Here is a 24,752-nt window from a genome sequence, read left to right on the forward strand (position 1 = left end):
AGCCGCAGCCCCCGCCGCCGCCGCAGCAGCAGCCGCCGCTGTCGCAGTGCAGCATGAACAACAGCTTCACCCCAGCGCCCATGATCATGGAGATCCCGGAGTCGGGAAGCACTGGGAACATAAGTATTTATGAGAGGATTCCGGGGGACTTCGGTGCCGGCAGCTACTCTCAGCCGTCAGCCACCTTCAGTCTAGCCAAGTTGCAGCAGCTGACGAACACCATTATGGACCCTCATGCCATGCCTTATAGCCATTCTCCTGCCGTGACTTCCTATGCAACCAGTGTTTCTTTGTCTAACACAGGACTGGCCCAGCTGGCTCCATCTCACCCATTAGCTGGGACCCCTCAAGCACAAGCCACCATGACGCCGCCCCCGAACTTGGCCTCCACCACCATGAACCTCACGTCCCCTCTGCTCCAGTGCAACATGTCTGCCACCAACATTGGCATTCCTCACACCCAGAGGTTGCAAGGGCAAATGCCGGTCAAGGGGCACATTTCCATCCGCTCCAAGTCCGCGCCACTGCCCTCTGCGGCTGCCCATCAGCAGCAGCTGTACGGCCGCAGCCCCCCTGCGGTGGCCATGCAGGCCGGCCCTCGTGCCCTGGCTGTGCAGCGTGGCATGAACATGGGGGTTAATTTGATGCCGACCCCCGCCTATAATGTCAATTCCATGAATATGAACACCTTGAACGCCATGAACAGCTATCGAATGACACAACCCATGATGAACAGCAGTTACCATAGTAACCCTGCCTACATGAACCAGACAGCACAGTATCCTATGCAGATGCAGATGGGGATGATGGGGAGCCAGGCCTATACCCAGCAGCCTATGCAGCCAAACCCTCATGGAAACATGATGTACACTGGCCCCTCCCATCACAGCTACATGAATGCTGCTGGCGTGCCCAAGCAGTCACTCAATGGACCTTACATGAGAAGATGAGCAAGATGAACTTGCAATTAAAAACTTAAATATATATAAATAAAGGAACCTTTTATACTGACAAACCAGAGAAAAATGGACCTTTTTCCAGTTAAAATATTGCTGTAGATTTAGAGGAATTTTTCTTTGGTTTATTTTATTTTTTAGAAAACCTGGTCTTCTCTTTTTTTGGGTTCATTTTGTTCTGGGTTTTGGTTTTCTTCACAATCTTGAACATTTTACAATAGAACTCATCTAAAAATGGATTTGGGGATAGGGGAAACATGCACAAAAATCTTTTCATAATTAAAAAGAGCCTTACTTTCTTTACACACCACATGGACAGAATTTGTGTAAAAGTGAATTTATTTTATTTTAAGATGTATGTTTCCCCTCACTGTTTGCAGCTCCCAATGTTGTCACTTTTAAATGTTATATATACATCTCGGGGGTTAGCCAGACCCTTTCCTCCAAACCCAACCTTTCATTTCCTACTTCATTCCAGCAGGAGGCACTTATGGGAGACTCGGACGGGGACATGGAGAACAACCCAAGCTCCTTAAACTTATTATTATTGTTAATATTATTATTATTATTATTATTAATAAAGCGAGGCAGGAAAATGCTTCTCCTTTTAAAATCCCCTCCACTCCCTATACACACACAGACACACACGCACACGCACACACACACACACACACACACCTCTTGAAACCTTTCCCCAAGAATGTTTCTTTATAGATGGACTTCATTGAAATGTTTGTTTTTCTTAAATCAAGTGTAATATAATTTTTTTCTTTTTTTGTTTTTATCTGTTTTGTTTTTCTGTTTTGTTTTTTTTGTTTACTATTCCCACTCAGCACTCAGAGACACAAAAATACTGTAAGTCTCAATTAACAGCAGAATCTCAGAGGAAAGCTGTTTGCAATCCTAATCCAGCCTTGGAGGAATAGAGATGGTCAATTAACAATCAAAAAGAGGAATTTCACGTCTTGTTTTTACCACCTGGTGAATCAGCCATAGCGCACATACTCCACGCAGCCCTCTTGTTTTCAGTATGTACTTCGAGATGCTAAGGGTCTTGATTCTTGAGCCTTCGACGCTGACTAAACTCAAACAGCAGTCCCCAGTGATTAGCCTCTTACATTCTTACATAAGGTGTTGATGGATGACTGTACATTTCAGTGATTTGAAAAATACCTGACAAGCATTTGACACTGTTTATTTTATGTTGGAAGAGATGACATAAGGGAGATCATGGTGTGAGTTTTATAGCTACTTAAATGATACATACCTCTAGTTTTCATTTGTCTTGAGATCCTGAGTTCATTCCCTGTGAATCAGAGTGCACCAGCCCCTCTCCTGTGAGTGGTTAAAAGAGAAGAGGGATAAACCAACCACCAGCATAGTAGGGCAAATCTGGACAGCAGGGTTTTAGCAGGTTCCTATGTTGCTCCCAACTCCCATTATCTTTTCTCTCGTGCAGCCAGTTCGCCCATTCTCTTCCTATTACTTGCTCCAGGGATAGGTAAAATATATATATATATCTATATATCTATATATATGTTCCATCATTAGAAGATGGAAACTATTATACCACTTGGTATGTGCAGTCAAATATCCAAAAGGGGGAAGTACTGCTTAAAGAAATACCTGTAAGCATTAAATTCTCTCCTTTATTTGTACATTTTATATAGATAAATTTTTGAAGTACTAATTAGGCATTAAATTTTTTCAAATGCACAGGTTTGTTGTTTTTTTTATACACTTTAATTGACTTTCTCAATTAAATGTGTTAGGTAGAAACCGGCAGAATTCCACATCTTACCGCTATCAATTCTGAGCATGTGCAAGGCTGTGTAGGACCCAGTTTCTCTGTATATACTCTTCCAGTTCCCAATCATCTATGTAGAAAGTGCACTGTGCTGCCCTCTCCCTACATCTTCAGCTATGTCATTGCTTCCTGGTTGGGGTGGGGATGGGGTGGGTCGGGAGGGAGGTATCTTGGGTGGAGGGTGGGTCAAGGCAGAAGGAGAAGCTGTTGAAATGAGGGCCGTGAATTCAGTTTCTGTTGGTTTGCAGTTGTGTTTGGTTTCATTTGTTTCTTTAAAAAAAAAAAAAAAATTTCAATCGGGCAGCTCCCTTTTCCACAAGCCTTTTTGTGACTGTAGAACTATTGTAGAGAAAATGTTCTTTTCTATATTATAAAAGAAATTATCCAACACAGTAATATTGGTACCTGTCATTTTTTCACTTCTGTTTGAAAAAAAATGTATTTTTAGCAAGATAACTTGGGTAATCTTCTAAAAAAGAAATTTAAAAACTCACTGTTAGTGACTTTGATGCCTTTTAAAATAAGAGCTTTTTCATTTCATTCCATCTTTAAAATTTTTTATCTTTGTTGTAGAATATTAAAAACTATTTTAAGAAAGATAAAAATTCTCTTTAAAGAGATCTCTAGAGTGTGTGAATAGAGCTCCAGATGCCTCTAAAAGCCGCATGTACAAATGAAGCTAAGTCTATTCCTGTCTGTTTATATTTGCTTTTCCTGTTTTGTAATCTCTTTGTACTTTGTTCATGGTGACTTGTAAGCTACGGGGAAGGGGTGCCTAGATGCCTTTGTATTTCTCCATGTCATGCGCTCCTGGGCCAGTTGGTCTCCCTTCCTCTCCTTGTATGTAATATCACTTTTTTTTCCCCCTTTCTAGCAAGTACTTTCAAAAGAACTCTGTACATTTTAACATAAAAAAATAAATTATGTTGAGCCATTTTGGATGTCTGTCTTGCATGTGAAATTTTTCTCCCAAATATTTCAAACTCTCCAGTTCTTTATAAATATTAGCCCTTTTCACATTCCTCTTTATACAGCAAGTATCAGTTCGTGGTCTTTACTTTGAAATGCCAGTCTTTGCTCAAATGTGTGTTTAAATGCTGACAGTATAGTTTTTCCTCTTCCAGTGAAAATGGTATCATAGCCTCATTTTGGATTTTTGAGGGAAATCCATTTGAAAACCTAAAGGGACTGTAATTCACTCAACCAAAGAACGGAAATGCAGTTGCTTTAACAAGTAGCTCCTCGAACTGGAACAAAGCAGTTTTCTCATCTCAGCTTCCCTGATTATGTCCTCAAGGAAGATTTGCCAGAAATCAAGGTCCTGAACATTAATGATCTTTTTTGATGTTTTCTGGGTTGTTGTACTTGGCCTCTCTTCATTTAGAATTTTGGATACGACGCAGGCTCCAGAAAATTAGATTTAGCTTTGGGAAACTGACAGCTGGGGGTGGGGAGCTAAGGCAGGTACAAGTTTTAGCTGCCACTCTCTCCCGGGTTAAGAATTTACGAAGTGTCCATGAATATACTGACAGCAGACATTTGTTCTCGGTCTCATGCCATTCAGGTTTTAGGCCATACAGTAGGTCACCTTCAGAAAAAAAAATGATTTGTTTCCCTTGATGTCTTTGGCTTGCTTAAGTAACCATGATTTGGACCCAAGACTGTCACTTGTACTATGCAGTCATTAGTGGACTGTCTCCAAAACAAGCTGCTTGTCTTTGCTACTGCACACTACCTGCTTTAAGTGAGTTCAACATAAAGCAATTCTGATTTTGTTTAAAGATTTTTTACATTAGTTTGAGAGAGACAGCACAAGCCAGGGGGAGAGGCAGAGGCCGAGGGAGAAGCAGGCAGCCCGCTGAGCAGGGAGCCCGATGCGGGGCTTGATCCCAAGACTTCGAGATCATGACCTGAGCTGAAGGCAGATGCTTAACTGACTGAGCCACCCAGGTGCCCCCAATTCCGATTTTTCTACAAAGGACGTGTGACCAAAAGAATATATGATAGACTTTTTAAAGTGTTAACACCCCCACTATATTTAAATTACATTTAAAATATAATTTGAATAATGAAATTCCATTTATAGCCAACTCATGAACGATCTCAGTAGGGGAGGTGCTCTCATTTCTTATTGTCCACCTTCTGACCTTTTCACTCTCTATCAGAAGGTAGATGTGGGTGGAAAATGATAACACACTTAATTCATGTATGTTGCTAAGAGCCTCGGCCTCAGCTTGAGTGTCAGAATCTGTTGCCCCGCACTCAGTAACTAGGGTTCCAGGACACCCGTACCCGTTGTGCCTCTCTCAGCATCTCAAGTGGTGCCCGGCTTCCTCTGTAGCATGGTGGCAACGTGTATCCCCTGAGCGCCGTGGTCCGTCAGGTAGACAATTGTAGCTCTTCAGGTGACCATTGCTGTTCAGGTTCTCCCTGTTGCGGCTGGGGCAGGGCATAGCGGTTTTTGTCCTTCCTCTTGTCTTAATGTGCAAGATACAGGTCAACGATGATGAAAATGGAAAGGCATGGTGAAAAGAAAAAACTGCTTGGCAGAACAGAGGAAGCAAGGTTATGACAGGTCGTGGGGAAGCAAACTCCATATTCTTGATGTGACTTTCAAGAAAACTAAAAATTCAAGTGACACATATCTGTCAATGAACTCAGAGGACCACATAGAGTATCATTGCTAATGTTGGCAAATATCTGGAATTCTTGAGCTCGGGTCATCCAGTTGAAAGCTGATAATCCCCACAACAAAACTCAACTCATTTGTTAATACATTTCTGTTAAGGGGCAGGATGGGTTTGTTATGGAAGTTGGTGTGGTTACCCTAATGCAGCACAGGCCCATGGGTTTTCTTTCCAAAGTGACAGCTACAAATTGGGCTTAATGAGATTCCTTGCTATATTAATGAGGGGCCTAAGTATCAGTATGCCGATTACAGAAAGCCTCAAAAAGGTGGCAGGTGTGACTTCTGCCTGAAATAAGGAAAACCCCTGGGGTATGATGGGCTTTGGCTTTTGAGATTTTTTAAAACACGAGGCAGAGATCGTCTCGGCGAATTGTTTTGGTGATTTCTGTGAATAAACTTCAAGTGTGAGAATATATTTTTGTCATCAAGAAAAAAATGTTCTAGCATTTAACTCTACAAACAGACATCTCTGAAAGCCACATTTAAGCGACATTCAAAAAAAAAAAATGAAACTTTCTCTGAGATGACATGTTTCTTTTTAACCAACCAACCATTTTTAGTTTATACATGTACAAAGGTGAGCAAACAAAGACAAGGGGCCGAGCTGACATGGCCTGGCACCGCAGTGCTGGGACGGCAGCGTTTCTGCGAAGGTGCATTGAGAAACGGACCTCCGGTGATTGTTGGGAGACACACCCCATTCAGATCACTTCTCAAGTTATTTAAGTTGGCCTTAGAGACCTTTTTGAGCCCCAGAAGCTCATATTTTTGGAAACTTCATATAAAACCCTTTAATTGGTATCCTAAGTTTAAAGTTTCTTATGAACAAAGTAAAGAAAAACATTCATAGGAAAAACTTTGCTGGGACTAAGGCTCGGCCCCGCGTACAAGTTCTAGCTGTTTAATTGATGTATTACTTTTAATAGAGTTGATTGGTGTAATTTTCTCTTTAAGAGAAAGTTAGAAAAGCAGTTGTAGTCAGTTATGTCAAAACGATGGAACTTGATCATAGTTTTCCAGAGAAAATGAGAAGTTCTATATTGAGCAGGAGGCAGTGATGGAGGCTTTAAACACAAGGACCTCTCGCAAAATAGAATAATTACACCGTTTTTAAAAAGTTTGTCTAGCTCCTATTTAAGGAAAGTAAAATTGACTAGAACTCCTAACTTGACAGCCTCAAAGGACTCTTGATTGCAAGTTGTAAATCTGAAAACTGGGTAACATGGAATATGCAAGAACAGCTTGACAGAGCCAAGGAAGTAATTCTATTAAAATCACAAAGCAAAACACAGCAAAACAGACCCAAACCAGCCCTTAGAACTTATCTTTGTTAACTTCGTTAGGGCTGCGTGGCTACGGGTTGGCTCTCTCAGTCTGTTCCAGGCTCTCTCGGGGTGTCAGCTTGGCCTCAGCGATCTCCTCCCCACACTGCCGTCTCTGCCGCCCCAGGCATCCCATGACAATGGGAATGTGCCCAGAGAAGAAGAGTGACTTGGTTCTCAACATCTTTTTATGCCTGTTCTCACTGTGAAAATAGAATATACGCAGAGTCCATAAAACATGTACAGCTTCATGCATCTGTTTAAAGTGAATACGTTGGTACGACTAAATCAGTTCAAAAAATAGGACAGCAGCTCAGGAATCTGAGGGCCCCCTTCTGATTGCAATCCTCTCTCCCAACCAAAGATAACCACCAGACTTACGTGACGGGTGCTTCCTTAGTTTTTTAAAAAATATTTTACTACTTAGGTATGCGCTCTTAAACACCACAGTTTCATTTTGCCTGGTTTTGAACTTTATAGAAATGGAATCATGTACAGCATCGGCAATATGGTCAATATTATTGTAATAATGTCTGTATGGTGGCAGATGTGACCACACTTACCATGGTGAGCACTGTATAATGTACAGAATTGTCCCATCACTATGTGGTACTCCCGAAACTAACATGACATTGTACGTCAATTATATTTCAATAATAAAATTTTTTAAAAGAACACATTTTCACCAAGTTTATAGTACGTAAAATCTTAATTAAGACCTCATAGCCATCTCCTGAAGTTTAAAAATCTATTTCAGGAATAAAATTGGATCATGAATTTTAAAAAAGCCTGTAACACAAATGGGATAATTTTCTAGAAGTTGAGATGGTCTAAAAATATTTGACAATTTTATAAACCTAAAAATACATGTACTAAATCTTCAAATAAAATGGACTTCTGCATTTTGCATCTGGTTTCCCTCAACATGTCTGTGAGGTTTGTTCCTGATGTTGCGTGTCACTGTGATTCATTTATTTTCATGGCTGTGTAATATTCTATTATGGGACTGCACAGACTGTATTTATACCGTCTAATGTTGACATAGATTTAGGTTGTTTCTAGTTGCCGTTATTAGACAATGTGGCTGTATTTAATCCTGTGTAGGTCTCGCAGACATTTCTCTTAGTATACCTTAGAAGGGGAATTGCTAGATGATAGGATGCAACTTCAACCGTACTAGATACTGCCAAAGAGTTTTCAAAAATAACCACACTATTTTTTTTCTCCCATCAGCAGTATATGGGAGCTCCTGTTATACACATTCTCTTCTTTGGTATTTTCAAGTATTTTAATTTTTGTCAACCCAGTGAATGTGTAGTGGAATCCCTTTGTGGTTATATTTTGCATTTTACTGAATTCTTAATTATGTTAAACACCTTTTCATGTGTTTATTGGCTATCTGAAATTCTTCTTTTGCAAAGTGCCTGTTCAAGCCTTTTCCCTGTATGACTACTGAGTTGTCTTTTTCTTACTGACTTGGAGGAGTACTTTATGCATTCTGGATGCGTCTTCTGTCAGCTACATGTAGTACAGCCATCTTCTCCCATTCCATAACTTGCCCTTTCACTTTCTTAATAGTGTCTTTTGATGAACAGAGTTCTGAATGTGATCCAGTTCAATAATATTCCTTCTATGGGGAGTGCTTTTTCTGCCTGGTTTAAGAAGTCTTTTCCTACCCTGAGATTACGATAGTATTCTCTGTAGAGTAATTTTTAACAGCTTCATTGTTCTGCTTACATAGTTAATTCTTTATTATACCTGGAATGCTTTTCATTTCTAGCACGAGTCAGGGGAACAGTTTCATTTTCTTCCCATATAAATATACAAAGCACCGTTTATTCCTCCACCCCTGCTTGACATCAGGCGTCTAGATGCATAGATCGATCTGTGGGCTATTCTGGTCTGTATATCTTTCCTGGACTATTTATGCACTGGCCTGTGTATCTAGCCTGTCTTGATTACTGTAGCTTTATGAGAAATCTTGCTATTAAATGAAGCAAGTCCTCCTAAGTTGCTTTTCTTCTTCAGGAGTGATTAACCCATCCAGGCCTTTTGTATGTCCATATTTTGTTAGAATCAGCTTACCGGATTCTTAAAAAGATCCTATTGACATTTTTAAAAATCATTTAAATCATTTTAAATCATCATTGATCATTTTTTAAATAGATTTTATTCATCTATTTGAGAGAGAGAGAGAGTGAGTACAAGCGGGGGAGGACGAGAGGGAGAAGCAGACTCTGACACAGCCCTCGATCCAAGGACTCCAGGATCATGACCTGAGCCGAAGTCAGACACTTAACCAACTGAGCCACCCAGGTGCCCAATCTTATTGACACTTTATTGTGATTGCATTGATCCTCAAAATCAATTTGGCAAAAATTGACATCTTAACAGTATTGATAGTCCCATTCATTGAACATGATATATTTTTATAAGAGTTTTTAAATTTCTATCAAAATTTTTTTACTGATTTATTCTTGGGTATTTCACATTTTTGAAACTATTAAAAATATTAACTTTTTAAAAAGATTTATTCATTTTAGAGAGAGAAAGAGCAGGGGGAGGGAAGAGGGAGAGAATCTTCAAGCAGATTCCCCACCGAGTGCGGAATCCAACTTGGGGCTCAATGCCATGACCCATGAGATCGCAACCTGAGCCAAAACCCAAGAGCAGGACACTCAACCGACTGAGCCGTCCAGGTTCCCCTAAAAAATAAACTTTTTTTTTTTTTTAAAGATTTTATTTATTTATTTATTTGACAGAGATAGAGACAGCCAGCGAGAGAGGGAACACAGCAGGGGGAGTGGGAGAGGAAGAAGCAGGCTCATAGCAGAGGAGCCTGATGTGGGGCTCGATCCCATAACGCCGGGATCACGCCCTGAGCCGAAGGCAGACGCCCAACCACTGTGCCACCCAGGCGCCCCTAAAAAATAAACTTTTAAAAAATTCATTTTCCGTTTATTTTTGGTGTACAGAAATATCAGTGATTTTTGTATTTTGAACTTGCATCCTTATAACATTATTAACTCACTTAATAATTCTAATAATTTACCTACAGATTCTCGGTTTATTTATCTATATTGTCACATTCACATCATCTTTAAAAACGTGTTTTATTTTTTTTTCCAATTTTTATACTTCTTTTCGTTTTTCAGCACTGGCTTAGGTCTTCAGCACAATGTTGAAGAGAAGTGGTAAAAGCGGGGGGCGCCTGGGTGGCACAGCAGTTAAGCGTCTGCCTTCGGCTCAGGGCGTGATCCCGGCGTTATGGGATCGAGCCCCGCGTCAGGCTCCTCTGCTGGGAGCCTGCTTCTTCCTCTCCCACTCCCCCTGCTTGTGTTCCCTCTCTCACTGACTGTCTCTATCTCTGTCAAATAAATAAATAAAATCTTTAAAAAAAAAAAAAAGTGGTAAAAGCGGGCATACTCTTAATAGATGAAGAAAGAGTCATTTAATTCCTAGTTTTTTAATGGTTTCATCATAACGGATGCTGAATTTTACAAAAAGCTTTTTCTACACCTATTGAGAATTCTTACAATTTTTTTCTCCTATAATCTGTCAATGTGCCCAAATGTTGATTGCTTTTCTAATGTTAAGCCAATATTTGGGAAAATATATGGTTAATCTGAGCAATTATACACACACATAAATGTATATAATTAAAATACAAGATGAAAATTTCCTATGAGTTAGGAGAGGATAAATTGAGTTAAAGTGATTTAATGTCCTTACATTGCCCTAATATTAGCTATCGATAAATTTAGGATGCATATTTTAATTTCCAGGGGAATTACTAAAGGAATAGAAACAGAGTGTATAGGGGCGCCTGGGTGGCACAGCGGTTAAGCGTCTGCCTTCGGCTCAGGGCGTGATCCCGGCGTTATGGGATCGAGCCCCACATCAGGCTCCTCCGCTGGGAGCCTGCTTCTTCCTCTCCCACTCCCTCTGCTTGTGTTCCCTCTCTCACTGGCTGTCTCTATCTCTGTCAAATAAATAAATAAAATCTTAAAAAAAAAAAAAAGAAACAGAGTGTATAACTTCCAAAATAGTATGTGGGGAAAATGAGATGATAGAAAATAATAATAAATCCCCAAGAAGGGAACAAAAGAGAGAAAAAATAGAGACAAGTAGAGTAAGTAGAAAACCCACAATAAATAGACTTGAAACCCAAATGTGTCCCCAATTAAATGATTTCTAAATGGACTAAATATTCCATTAGGAAGACAAAGATTGTTAGGAAAAAGAACCTAAAAATTTCATAATATGCTCCTTATAAGAGAAACAGAAAAAATGAAAGAATACCAAAAATTTTTAAATTAAAAATAGAAAAAGACATGTCAGGAAATTACTAACCAAAAGAAAGCTACTATAGCTATATTAAAATGAGGCAAAATAGAATTTAAGAAAGAGGGATTAGTAAGATAAAGAGGGTTACTTAATGGTTAAGTTTTAATTGACCAGTAAGATATAAAAATTCTGAAGTCATATACACTTACAAACAATTCCAAAATATATAAAGCAAAAAAGGGCAGAACTACAATAAATTTAAAAAATCTGTAGTCATATTGGCAGATTTTTAAAAATTAATCAACTTTATTTATTAGAGCAGTTTTAGGTTCACGGTAAAATTGAGCTGAAGGTATAGAAAGTTCCCATTCAAGCCCTACCCCCACACATGCATACCTCTCCCACTACTGACATCCTCTACCACAGTGGTACATTTTTTATGACAGATGAACTTACACTGACACATCATAATCACCCACAGTTCGTAGTTTACATTAGGGTTGCCTTTGGTGTTATACACCTATGGCTTTTGACACGTTCCACCTTTGTAGTAGTGTACATAATAGTTTCACTACCCTAAAAATCCTCTCTGCTCTCCCTGTGCATTTTCTCTCCCCCCAATCCCTGCCAACCACTGATATTTTTACTGTCTCCATAGTTTTGCCTTTTCCAGAATGCCATATAGTTAGAATCATACAATACATAGCCATTTCATATGGGGTCCTTTCACTTACTAATATACATTTAAGTTTTCTCCATCTCTTTTCATGGCTTGAAAGTTCTTTTTAATGTTGAATAATATTCCATTGTCTGGACGTACCACAGTTTATCCGTTCACCTACTGAAGGACGTCTCTGTTGCTTCCAAGTTTTGGCAGTTATGAATAAAGCTATTATAAACATCCATGTGTAGGTTTTTGTGTCAACATAAGTTGGGGTTTTTTTGAGTTTTTACTTAAATTCCTGTTAGTTAACATACAGTGTAATATTAGTTTCAGGTGTACAGTACAGTGATTTGACAAAGTTTTCAATTCATTTGGGTAAATCCAAGGAGTGTGATTGTTGGCTCATATAATAAGAGAATATTTAGTTTAGTTTTGGGTTTTTTCCTGAATTTTTATTTAAATTCTAGTTAGTTAACATATAGTATAATTCTAGTTTTAGGAGTAGAATTTAGTGATTCATCACTTACATATAACACCCAGTGCTCATCACAAGTGCTCTCCTTAATACCCATCATCCATCTGGCCCATCCCCCACCCACCTCCCTCCATCAATATATATATCACCTCTTCTTTATCCATTCAACCGTCAATGGACATCTGGGCTCTTTCCATAGTTTGGCTATTGTGGACATTGCTGCTATAAATGTTGGGGTGCATGTACCCCTTCAAATCTGTGTTTTTGTATCCTTTGGGGTAAATACCTGGTAGTGCAATTGCTGGATCATAGGGTAGCTCTATTTTTAACTTTTTGAGGAGCCTCCATACTGTTCTCCAGAGTGGCTGCACCAGTTTGTATTCCCACTTACGGTGTAAGAGGGCTCCCCCTTCTCCACATCCTGGCCAACATCTGCTTCCTGTATTGTTAATTTTGGTCTTTCTGTCAGGTGTGAGGTGGTATCTCACCCTGGTTTTGATTTGTATTTACCGGATGATGAGTGATGTTGAGCTTCTTTTCATGTGTCTGTTAGCCATTTGTATGTCTTCTTTGGAAAAATGTCTATTCATGTCTTCTGCCCATTTCTTAACTGGATTATTTGTTTTTTGGGTGTTGAGTTTGATAAGTTCTTTTTTTTTTTTTAAAGATTTTATTTATTTATTCGACAGAGATAGAGACAGCCAGCGAGAGAGGGAACACAAGCAGGGGGAGTGGGAGAGGAAGAAGCAGGCTCCCAGCGGAGGAGCCCGATGTGGGACTCGATCCCAGAACGCCGGGATCACGCCCTGAGCCGAGGGCAGACGCCTAACTACTGCGCTACCCGGGCGCTCCTGATAAGTTCTTTATAGATTTGGATACTAACCCTTTATCTGATATGTCATTTGCAAATATCTTCTCCCGTTCTCTAGGCTGCCTTTTAGTTTTGTTGATGGTTTCCTTCACTGTGCAGGAGTTTTTATCTTGATGAAGCCCCAATAGTTCATTTTTGCTTTTGTTTCCCTTGCCTTTGAAGACATGCCTAGCAAGAAGTCGTTGCAGCCAAGGTCACAGTTGTTGCTGCCTGTGTTCTCCTCTAGGATTTTGATGGATTCCTGTCTCACATTTAGGTCTCATCCATTTTGAATCCATTTTTGTGTATGGTGTAAGGAAATGATCCAGTTTCATTCTTCTGCACGTGGCTGTGCAATTTTCCCAACACCATTTGTTGAAAAGACTGTCTTTTATTCCATTGGATATTCTTTCCTGCTTTGTTGAAGGTTAGTTGACCATATATTTGTGGGTCCATTTCTGGGTTCTCTATTCTGTTCCATTGATCTCTGTGTCTGTTTTTGTGCCAGTACCATGCTGTCTTGGTGACTACAATTCTGTAATATAGCTTGAAGTCCAGAATCATAACTCTCCAGCTTTTCTTTTCTTTTTCAGGATTACTCTGGCTCTTCAGGGTCTTTTGTGGTTCTGTACAAATTTTAGGATATTTATTCTATCTCTGTGAAAAACTCTGGTGCTATTTTGATAGGGATTGCATTAAAAGAATGTTTAGTTTTGTAAGAAACTGCTAAACCATCTTCCAAAGTGGCTGTACCAGTTTGCATTCCTACCAACAATGAATGAGAGTTCCTGTTGCTTCACATCCTTGCCAGCATTTAGTGTGATCACTATTTTGAATTCTGGATGTTCCAATAGTATCTTGTATTACTTTGCATTTCACTAATGACATTTTAAGCATCTTTTCATATGATTATTTGCCATCTGTATGTTTTCTTTGGTGAGATGTCTGTTCAAGTCTTTTACTCATTTCTTAATTATTATTTTATTATTGAATTTTAAGAGCCCTTTATATATTTTGGATAATAGTCCTCTCTCTGATACATCTTTTACAAATATTATCTCCCAGCCTGGCTTGTCTTCTTACTCTCCTAACATTGTCTTTCACAGAGCAGAATTTTCCATTTTAAATGAAGCCAAGCTTATCGATTATTTTTTTCATGGATTGTGCCATTTCTTTCATGGATTGATGCTGTATCTAAAAAGTCATAGAAATACCCAGGTCTTCTTGGTTTCCTTTCATGTTATCTTCTGGGAGTTTTAAAGTTTTGCATCTTACATTTAGGTTTATGATTCATTTTGAGTTAATTTTTGTGAAAGGTATAAGATCTGTGTCCTGATTCATCTTTTTGGAATGTGAATGTCCAATTATTCCATCATTTGTTGAAAAGATGGTCTTTTCTTTATTATATTGCCTTTGCTTCTTTGTCAAAGATCAGTTGTTTATATTTATGTGGTACTATTTCTGTTCCACTAATCTATTTCTTTTGCTTGCTTGTTTTTGGTTTTGTTTTTGCCAATAGCACACTGTCTTGATTACTTTGTAGCTTTATAGTAAGTCTCGAAGCTAGGCAGTGTCAGTCCTCTGACTTCATTCTTTAATATTAAGTTGGCCTCTCTGGGTTTGTTTTGTTTTGTTTTTTGCCTCTCCACATAAACCTTTGAATCATTTTGTTGATATTCACAAAATAGCTTGCTGAGATTTTGCTTTTTATTGCACTGACTCTGTAGTTCAAGTTGGGAAGAAAGGACATGTTGACTATATTGAGACTTCCTATCCATGAACATGGAATATCTCTTCATTTATTTAGTTGTCTTTCATATCTTTCCTCAGAGTTTTGTAGTTTTCCTCATATAGATCTTATACATGATCTATTGAATTTACACCTAAGTATTTAATTTGGGGGGTTGCTAATGTAAATGGCAGTGTGTTTTTAATTTTTTTTTAAGATTTTTTATTTATTTATTTGACAGAGATAGACAGCTAGCGAGAGAGGGAACACAAGCAGGGGGAGTGGGAGAGGAAGAAGCAGGCTCATAGCAGAGGAGCCTGATGTGGGACTCAATCCCGGAACGCCAGGATCACGCCCTGAGCCGAAGGCAGACGCCTAACGACTGCGCTACCCAGGCACCCCTAATTTTAAATTCCACTTGCTCGTTGCTGGTATATAGGAAAGCTCAGAGTGGTAGATTTTAAAAGACTTTTTTAAGTAAATGACAGAACTAGCAAGCAGTTCTACCAGTCATACTATAAAGACAGATCTACCAGTCACGATATAAAATAATCGAACGAGATTAACAAAATTGTCCTAATAAACACATATAAAAGAGTATGCAAAAATAGCAGTATTTACATTATCTTTAAAAATTGCACATACTAAGCAATCAAACATGCTTCAACAAATACCAAAGGACTGAAATCACACCAAGTAAGTCTTCTGACTACTACATGATTATGCTAGAAATCTGTAACAACAACAACAAACTAGAAAATCTCCATATGTTTAGAAATTAAGAAATATGCTTTTATATTATTTATGGGCCAGGGAAAAATAAAAATTGGAAAGTATTTTGAGCTGAATTATTTGCAATCCATATGAAATACTGTATCTAGACAAAGATCAGGGCGCCTGGTGGCCTGTGGGTTAAACATCCGACTCTTGATTTGGACCCAGTTCATGATCTCAAGCCCCATGTTGGGCTCTGTGCTCAGCAGGGAGTCTGCTTCTCTCCCTCATCCTCTCCCTCTGCTGCTCCCTCCCGCCCTGCACTCACCCTCTCTCTATCTCAAGGAAATAAAATAATTTTTAAAAAGATCAACAAGTGCTGCTAGCATCACAAAAAGAGAAACCTCCAGGACATCATGTGTTTTTACATCACTTATGAAAATATTCTTGCCAGAAAATCAACCTGATTTTGAATAAACCTCAATCTGTCAGTTTATAGGAAATGCAAGAGATAGAAGAACATGTTAAATACCACCACAGTGAGGCAACCAACAAAATCTAGAATATGAGAAATGTTACCAGATGAATGTCCCAAGTTTTCTCTACAGATAAATTGTAAGGAATAATAAAAGATAGGAGGTGAGGGAAGTAGCAATGTGGTGGGAATTTACAGATTAAGAGATTTAAGAGACATGTGAATGAAACGGAATATGTGGACCTTGTTTTAATCCTGATTCTAAGCAATTAATTTAGAAATCTATTTATGATAATTGAAAATTCGAACACTGCATATTTGATGATACTAGGAATTTGATATTATTTAAGTGTGTTATATTATGCTTTATGACATAATATATTGTGCTTCTTTTTTAGAAGATAATTTTCTTTTAGAATTAAATGCTAAAATATGTATAGATGAAAGGGTATACTGTCTGGGGTTTGCTTCAAAATAATCCAGCATAGATATAAATAAAATAATATTAGCAGTGAGATGACAATTGTTGAATCATGGAAGCTCATGATACTCTTCTCTACACATTTGAATACATTAAAATTTTTTCACGAGAAAAGTGTTTTTAAAAATCACTATATGCAAAGAAGTATTTTGCAAAAAATGTATGGCCTTAATTAAAATACATATATTTTAGGGCACCTGGGTGGCTCAGGCTGGGCGTTTGACTCTTGATTTCAGCTCAGGTCATGATCTCAGGGTCATGGGATTGAGCCCCATGTTGGGCTCCACGCTTGACAGGGAGTCAACTTGAGATTCTCTCTCTCTCTCTCCCCCTCTGTTCCCCTCTCCCGTCTTGTACTCTTTCTCTCTCTCTCAAATATGTAGAACTTTAAAAAATAATAATAACAAATAAAATACATATATTTGAAAAAGACTGAAAAATGAATGGCTACTATGTTCCCACCAGATTAATAAACGTGAAAAAGATAAAAAAATATATATATAAGCTATTGGTGAGAATGTGAAGTACCTGGAATTCATAAACTACTGACGGGAGTGTAAATTAGTTCAACAACTTTTGGAAACATCTCAGTGTTTTCTAGTACAGTTGAATTTATATACATATAAATATATACATATTCTCTATATATTTGTATATACATATATATAGTTACCCTATCACCCAGCAATTCCACTGTGTTGTAAACCTAGAGAAGTACACGCACATGTGCCCTGGGATACATGTACAAGAGTGTTCACAGCAGTAAAATTTGTAATGGCCGAAAACAGTCCACATATCCTCAACAATAAAATGGACAACTAATTTGCAGTATGCACAAAGGAATTCTATACACTAGTGAAAATGAAAGGACTACAGTTGCATGCAATGAATGAATTTTAGAATACTAAAGGCAACCAAAAAAAAATACATAGGACACCAACGACATGAACCATAAAATAAAATAATTGATGAATTGGATTTTATCAAAATAAAAATCTTCTCTTCACCATTAAAACATGAGAAGTTTGGCCACAGGCCAGGAGATACACATATTTGCAGTACACAATCTGACAAAGGACTTGTACTCAGAATCTATAAATAATGCTTACAATACAATAAGACAACCCAATTTTTAAAAACTAGGCAAGAGACTTGAGCAGACACTTCAACAAAGAAAATGTACGAATGACCAATAATGTGTGAATAGGTGTTCAGCATTGTTAGTCAGCGAGGAAACGTAGATTAAAACCACCCTGAGATACCACCCCACGCAACTGGAATGGAAAAGACTGACCTTACTCCGTGCTGATAAGGTTGTGCAGCACTTTGAACTCTCGTACACTGCTAGTGGGAATGGAAAATGGCACAACCGCTTTGAGGAACAGTTTGACAGTTTCTTATCAAGTTAAACACAAACTTACCACGTACCTCCCCGCGAGCCCACTCCTAGGTATTCACCCGAGAGAAATGGAAGCATCTGTCCACCCAAAGATTTGTACACAACTATTCACAGCAGCTTGAATCACAAATGAGCCCAGCATTCATCATCTACTGAGGGGATGAACAAACGTGGTATAACCTACTTGTTCTGCAATAAAGGGAGAATCTCCTGACATGTTATGGACAACATAGGTGAATCTGTAAAACACGAGGCCGAGCAAAAGAAAGCAGATTCAAAAGAGTGCTTTTTGTATCATTCTACGTACACATAAAAGTAAAACACTAACCTCTCCTGACGGAAAGCACACCAGTGGTTGCCTCGGGGTGAAGGGAGGAACTGACCGCCCAGAGTCACAAGGGACTTCTTCAGGTGATGGAAATGCTCCATGTCTAGAGAATACTAATCAAACCGCAAGTGTAAAATGGGTAAATTTTGTTGTGTATAGATTATATCTGATTAAATCTGATTTAAAAACAAAACAAGCAATAGCTGATCATTTCTGTTCATAGCAGCGTTATTCGCAATAGTCAAACAGTGGAAGCCACCGAAGTGTCCACTGATGGGTGAGCGGATAGACAAGTGTGTTACGTACATTCAACGTGATATTGTTCAGCCTTAAAAAGGAAGAAAATTTTGACATGGTACAATAAGTATAAAACTTGATGGCATTATGCAAGGTGAAATCAGCCAGACGCAAAGGGACGAATACGGTATGATTCCACACCTATGAGGAACCTTGGGTAGTCCAATTCGTCGAGACAGAGTAGCATGGAGACGCGCAGGGGCTGGGAGGAGCGGGGATGGAGAGTTAGCGATAAGTGGGGGGCGAATTTCAGTTCGGTAAGATGAAAATGTTCCGGAGATGGGTGGTGGGGGTGGCTTCACAAGTGTGAGTACACTTGATGCCCTACCCTTAAAATGCTCAGCGTGGCAAAATTATGCTCTATATGTTATTACAAGTTAAAAAGAGAGAAAGACAGAAAGGAAAGACCCAACAAAGAAGAGCTGGGACCAATTTTTCCTTCCTAGGTCTTCTGAGAGATTGCCCTGATGGCAGGTCTCGGACTGTCGCGGGGACCCGTATGCCAGCAAGAAGGTGGGTCTGCCTCCCGGCAGGGCAGCACTTAATGGCCGATGGGAGAAGAGCTGGGAAGCCACTAACAGGCTCATGGGGAAGGGTAAATATGGAACCACGGAAAGAAATGGAGCCTTCTTAAACAGCTTTACACTGGCACCGACATGAGCCGTTCATCAAGGTCCTGCCAGGAGATGATTGAGACTCCAGGAGGCAGATGCAGGGAAAACCCAGAGCGACAGAAGAGCCTAAAAATGTTGGGCTTTGTAGCAATTAACTAGTAATTAATAGTACGTGAGACATCCACACACCAAAGATTTAAAACTGCATAAAAGGATATGCACACAATGAGAAGCTAAACCCCTCTCCCCTCCCCAATTCCCTTCCCCGATGGCAGCCTAGTTAAGAATTCCCTTGTGTCTTCCCAGACATCTTCTCTGTGTGTCCAGGCATAGATCTATTCGTCTGCAAATAAGCGTGTGGCTCTACTCTTGTTTTTTTACCCAGGTGGAAGCCTCGCCTCAGGGCTGTTCTTCGCAGTCCTGGTCTTCACCTGCTGTATCTTGGCGAGCTGGTGTGCGTATTGCACTACCTGGGGTGGCCTCCTTCTTTTTAAGGGCTGCAGAGTTTTCCACAGTGTGGCCACCTTTTGTCATGGGTCTGGGCTAACTCATAACGCTTTCACTTTTTCCGGTGGCCTCTAGGTTTTCCCTGCTCAGTGGGCCAGCTGGAGCGCGGGTGCCCACGGCCCGCGAGATGCCCTCTGCCCGGGCTGTGCCCCGGATAGGCTCGGTAGGCACCTAAGGAGGACCAAAGTGACCTCTGCCGGTGAAATCGCTCACATTCTCTAGCCCCGAAAACCACTCTGCCCTTCACGTCTGCTTTCCTTCTTCTCCTTCCCACCTGTGTTTTTCCTCTTGTTCCTTTTCTCTTTTTTCACCCTACTCTGTTGCCTGCTCCCTTTCCTCCGAAATGCCTTTGAGGAGGCAGCTGTCTTCCCACACCTCTGTCCTTGCTCTGCACTGACTGGTCACTCCAGGGGGACTTTCACCTTTTGCTGGATTTGACACGACATCAAGCCTACGTTGAAAGGTTCAACAGAGCACTCCGAAGCTTACGTTCAGGCACATTTGAAACTCTTCATGCAGATATATGTATCTCTGTGGATGTCTGCATTTGGTCTTACTGTAGATGGGAAATTGATTTGAAATTTGCACAACTTCATAGAATCTGAGAATATTCGAAGTGGAAGGGAGCTTGCAGAGCGTCTGGTTTTAGACTTGAGGGTGCTGAAGCCCGGAGAGGGTTGGGGGCTCTCCTGTGGTCACACAACCCTATTGCCATTTTGAGGCTGTGTGTGATTGTGTATATGGAAATATGTCTTATTCATTCACTCAACAAATGTGGACTGAATTTTCCGCCTGTCGCTGGAGGAGGCTGAAGGCACAGCAGTGACTGGCCGAGAGGGACACGATGAGCTGCGTTGCCCTTGCTGAGGCTGTGAGTCACAGAGCTGACTCCTGGGCAGTGTGATGAGAAAACTGCTATTTTGAGTTGCTGCCTTGACATTTGACAGTATAACCCTGCTAACATGCACAGTCTGGACATTGTGTTTTTTTAAGATTTTATTTATTTATTTTGGAGAGGGACAAAGAGAGCACAGGCAGGGGGAGGAGGAGGGAGGGGGAGAGAATCCCAAGCAGAGGGCTCCCCAACCCAGGAGACTGAGCCGAAACCAGGAGTCCGATACTTAACTGACTGAGCCACGCAGGCGCCCTGAGACTCTGGGCATTTGGATAGGAGCCTGGTTTTAGGATTCTCACCCCAAGTTCCCTCTTTGCTTTTCTGGAGGCACCTTTACCATAACCACTCAGAGTTGAGTCCATGAAAAGTTAGTGACTTTCGCCCCAACCACCTCATTTAGTAGTAGGTGTTTGCTTCCCTGCTCTCTGTGCTCGCTGCTGACCTGGGATGGAGGGATGGCCTTCCCGCTGTGAGTTGCGCATGCACCCCGCCCGGTTTCTGGGATCCGGAGGTCGGAAATCTGTGACTTGACTTCCTGTGTGCGTGAACTGAAACTGTGCCTTCAATCCAAACGAGTCCGGGGTTGCCCCTTCCCCAAAGCGGGAGCTCAGAAACCGTGGGGGTGGCTCGCGCCCCTCAGTCAGCAGCTGGTAATCCGCACGTGCTTAATTTAACACACCGGCTCTAGGCCCCTGTCACAGGGGTCACTGGCTCCGCCTTGGGACGCCGCCCTGATGGACGCTCCTGTCTGCTCACTCACCGGCGAGGGCTTGTGGCAGGTCCCGTCCCTCCTCGTTCCTCCCCTGTGCCCGGGCCATCACGGCGCCTCTGACCAGGCCCTCCCACAACCTGTGTGGCTCTCTGTTTTGGGCAGGACCTTGCACTAGGCACCTGGCGAGGTGCACGTCAGCCAAGCCAGAGGTGCCTGGCGGCCCTCAAGCCGAGGCACCCCTCAGCTGCATGCAGACGTCTCTCTCCTCCCTTGAGGACTGCTGTCTCCGGAGCCGCCCTCCCAGGATGTCTCAGGGAGACCTGGTCTTCTCTCCTGGCCCCTCTAGGCACCCCTGGGTGGCCTTGGGCAAGTCGCACCCCTCTCTCTGTGCCTCAGTTTGTCCCCAGGCAGGATGAGGGAGGGAGGATCGTCGAGGTGCCTTTTGGCTCTGACATCCCGTGATTCTGTCAGGGGCTCCAGAGGCTGCCCTCCTTCATGACTTTGAAGTCCTGATGGATGAGGGGTACTGTCTCTGAAATCTTGAAATCCCATTCTGTGACTGCCTTTCCCCTGGGTCACAGGTGAAATCAGAGGAAGGCGTGATGGGCACCAAGTTGGGAGCAGAGGTGCGTGTGGCCGGGTTCCCTCCCTGGACCCCTCCACACGACCCCACATCACTGCCCTGCACCCTGTCCTTACACAAGCCCTTGATTCCAACACTGGGGGGCCAGGGTGGCCATTTAGAAATTCTAGGAGGGAGAAATGAAAAGGTCAAGAGAAGGCCTTTACCCAGAAAATGCCGGGACAGCTATATCCAAGTCAACGCTCAAACCCAGTGCTCAAACTAGTACTGTACGAATGAAAACGTGTAAGTCTAGCCACGTGTGGAAAGCACCAGAGGAAAGCCATTATTAAGGACATGCACACTGAATCCTTCAAAAGAAAAGAATTTTTTTTTTTAAAAAACGATCTTTGTGGGGCACCTTTGGGTGGCTCAGTTGGTTTAGCGTCTGCCTTCGGCTCAAGTCATGATCTCTGGGTCCTGGGATCGAGTCCTGCATCACGCTCCTTGCTCAGTGAGGAGTCTGCTTCTCATTCTCTCTTCTTCTCTCTCTCAATAAATAAGTAAAATCTTAAAAAAAAAAAGGACATTTTAGCAAAGCCATCGTCCTTCCCTTTATGCCCCCTCCTTTTACTCGATGTTTTTGGCATCTTCAACTTTTTGTACTTTGAGTCTTTGTAAAGCAGGGCCCACAATTACAGAAAATTCACTGCAGGGAAAAAAAAGCTGCATTTATGCCTCTCAGAGTGTGTTTTTAAATACCAAACAGAAGGGCAAGGGGGGAAAAAATTACATGCTTTCTGGTTCCAAAAAGAGGTAAAGAAACGAAAAGGCTTCTTATAGTTGGATTGAGGGGAAGGTACCAGGGAGAAAACAATCTGCTGATAAATGAGCAAACGCATGTCATGAATGATGACGGCAAAGGTTTTAGATGATGAGCCCACTTTCAAAGCTCATTAAAAATCTTTAATAAAAATAATCAAAGAAAGAAGTATGAGCACCAGGACGCCCTGGAGGCCTCGCAAACACAGCTGTGGCTTTAATGTATTAAAGATACATCAACGATATATGTGAATTGTGTCATATTAGCATCGTGCCTGCTCTATGCCAGGCCCTGCGAGAGGCGCTGCCCGTAATGCAGCGAACAAAACAGACAAAAGCCCCTGCGCTCGTGCGGCTTACACTCTAGTGGGGGTGACACAGGAGAACACAGTACATTGTGACAACACATCGTGTGACAGAGCGTGATAAGGGCTGGCGAGAAAAATATAAACAGGAAAAGGGAGAAACGAAGTGTGTGGGGTGGAGGGGGATGGGATTGTAGATGAAATGGTGGGGGAAGACTGTTTCAGGCTGAATTTCATGCCTCCCCGCCCCACCTGCCCCACCCGCCCGCCTCTGCCCCACCAGCCCGTTCATACATTGAGGTTTTAACCCTCAGCACCTCAGAGTGTGACTGTATCTGGAGACTGGGTCTTTCAAGGGGTAAGTGAGTTACAATGAGATAATCAGGGTCGGTCCTGATCCCCTAGGACTGGTGACCTCGAAGGAGAGGAGATAGGGCACAGGCAGAGGGAAGACCACAGGAGGACTTGTGGAGACGATGGTCATCTACAAGCTTGGGAGCCAGGCCTCTGAAGAAGCCAGCCCTGCAGACACCTTATTCTTGGACGTCCAGCCTCCAGAAAATAAATTTCTGTGGTTGGAAGATCAAATATTCTTTATTCCTTGTTAATAATTACCATATTGTATCAACATAAAAGTTCACTTTTTGGGGGTGCCTGGGTGGCTCTGTTGGTTGAGTGTCAGACTCAGTTTCGGCTCAGGTCATGATCTCAGGGTTGTGAGATCTTTCTGGGGCTCCTCGCTCAGTGGGGAATCTGCTTTCCTCTCCCTTTGCCCCTCCTCTTGCTCACACACACACTCTCTCTCCAAAATAAATAAATCTTTTAAAAAAATAGCTCACTCTTTGGATTGCCTAAACATATGTATTTACCAATACTACAACCAACCACAGTATCAATAACAGAAAACTAAAGAATCTTAGCTGTCTTTCATATGCATTCAACAAAGCCCATACTGATCAAACACACTAACTGCTTTACCTGGATCTGGTGCACTTGAGTCCAATGTGGAGAATGATGTTTTGTGAATGCATATTGCACAATCATGCCAGCTGAAATAAAATCTTTGTATTCACTCCAACACTGGATGTTAGAGCTTAAAAATGCCTAATTTCATCCAGATCTGCTACACTTGGAGAAGAAAAAAAAAAAAAGCTGCCTATAGGTAACAGAGTGAGTTGCAGTTTCCATCCTGACTGTTATCAGGTGGTTTTTCTCTATCCAATCCTGATTCTTTGCAGACCCTCTTCCCCTACCTACCTGCTATATGCTAGAATGCCTCAGAACTTGGTCCGGGGCCTTGTCCTGTCACTCTACATACCCTCTTTAGATTATCTCATACAATTCCAGAGTTTTAAATTTCATCTATATGTCAGCAGCTCTCAGACTTATTTCTCAGCTCAGAAACTGTCTTTTGACCTCCAGATTTGTATATCCAACTGTCTGTCTGATATCTGTCTCAGACATATCTCTGATATTCAACTTGTGATCTAGCCTTGCCCTAATGTACTCCTCTATAATCATTCCTATCTTGGAAAATGACACTTCATTCACCAGCAATTCATGGCAGAACTNGACCCAGCAATTCATGGCAGAAATCTGGAAGCCCTTCCTGACACTACTTTTTCAATGCCCCATATATCCAATGCATTATCAAGACCTAGTGATTAAGATTTATTTATTGCTTGGGGCGCCTGGGTGGCACAGCGGTTAAGTGTCTGCCTTCAGCTCAGGGCGTGATCCCGGCGTTCTGGGATCGAGCCCCACATCAAGCTCTTCTGCTATGAGCCTGCTTCTTCCTTTCCCACTCCCCCTGCTTGTGTTCCCTCTCTCGCTGGCTGTCTCTATCTCTGTCGAATAAATAA

General features: G+C 41.4%; 1 protein-coding gene across 1 annotated transcript in view; it reads left to right on the forward strand.

The window, feature by feature from the left end:
* KAT6A (lysine acetyltransferase 6A) overlaps positions 1-3,704 on the forward strand; it is a 110,403-nt gene extending 106,699 nt beyond the window's left edge. The window contains 1 exon segment of the mRNA XM_019798711.2: positions 1-3,704. This exon segment is cut by the window's left edge and continues 32 nt beyond it. Within this exon segment, the coding sequence (XP_019654270.2) occupies positions 1-950 (950 nt within the window). The 3' untranslated portion in view covers positions 951-3,704.
* The last annotated feature ends 21,048 nt before the right edge of the window (positions 3,705-24,752 follow it).

The sequence above is a fragment of the Ailuropoda melanoleuca genome, chromosome 18 (assembly GCF_002007445.2).
Source record: "Ailuropoda melanoleuca isolate Jingjing chromosome 18, ASM200744v2, whole genome shotgun sequence".
NCBI lineage: Eukaryota > Metazoa > Chordata > Mammalia > Carnivora > Ursidae > Ailuropoda > Ailuropoda melanoleuca.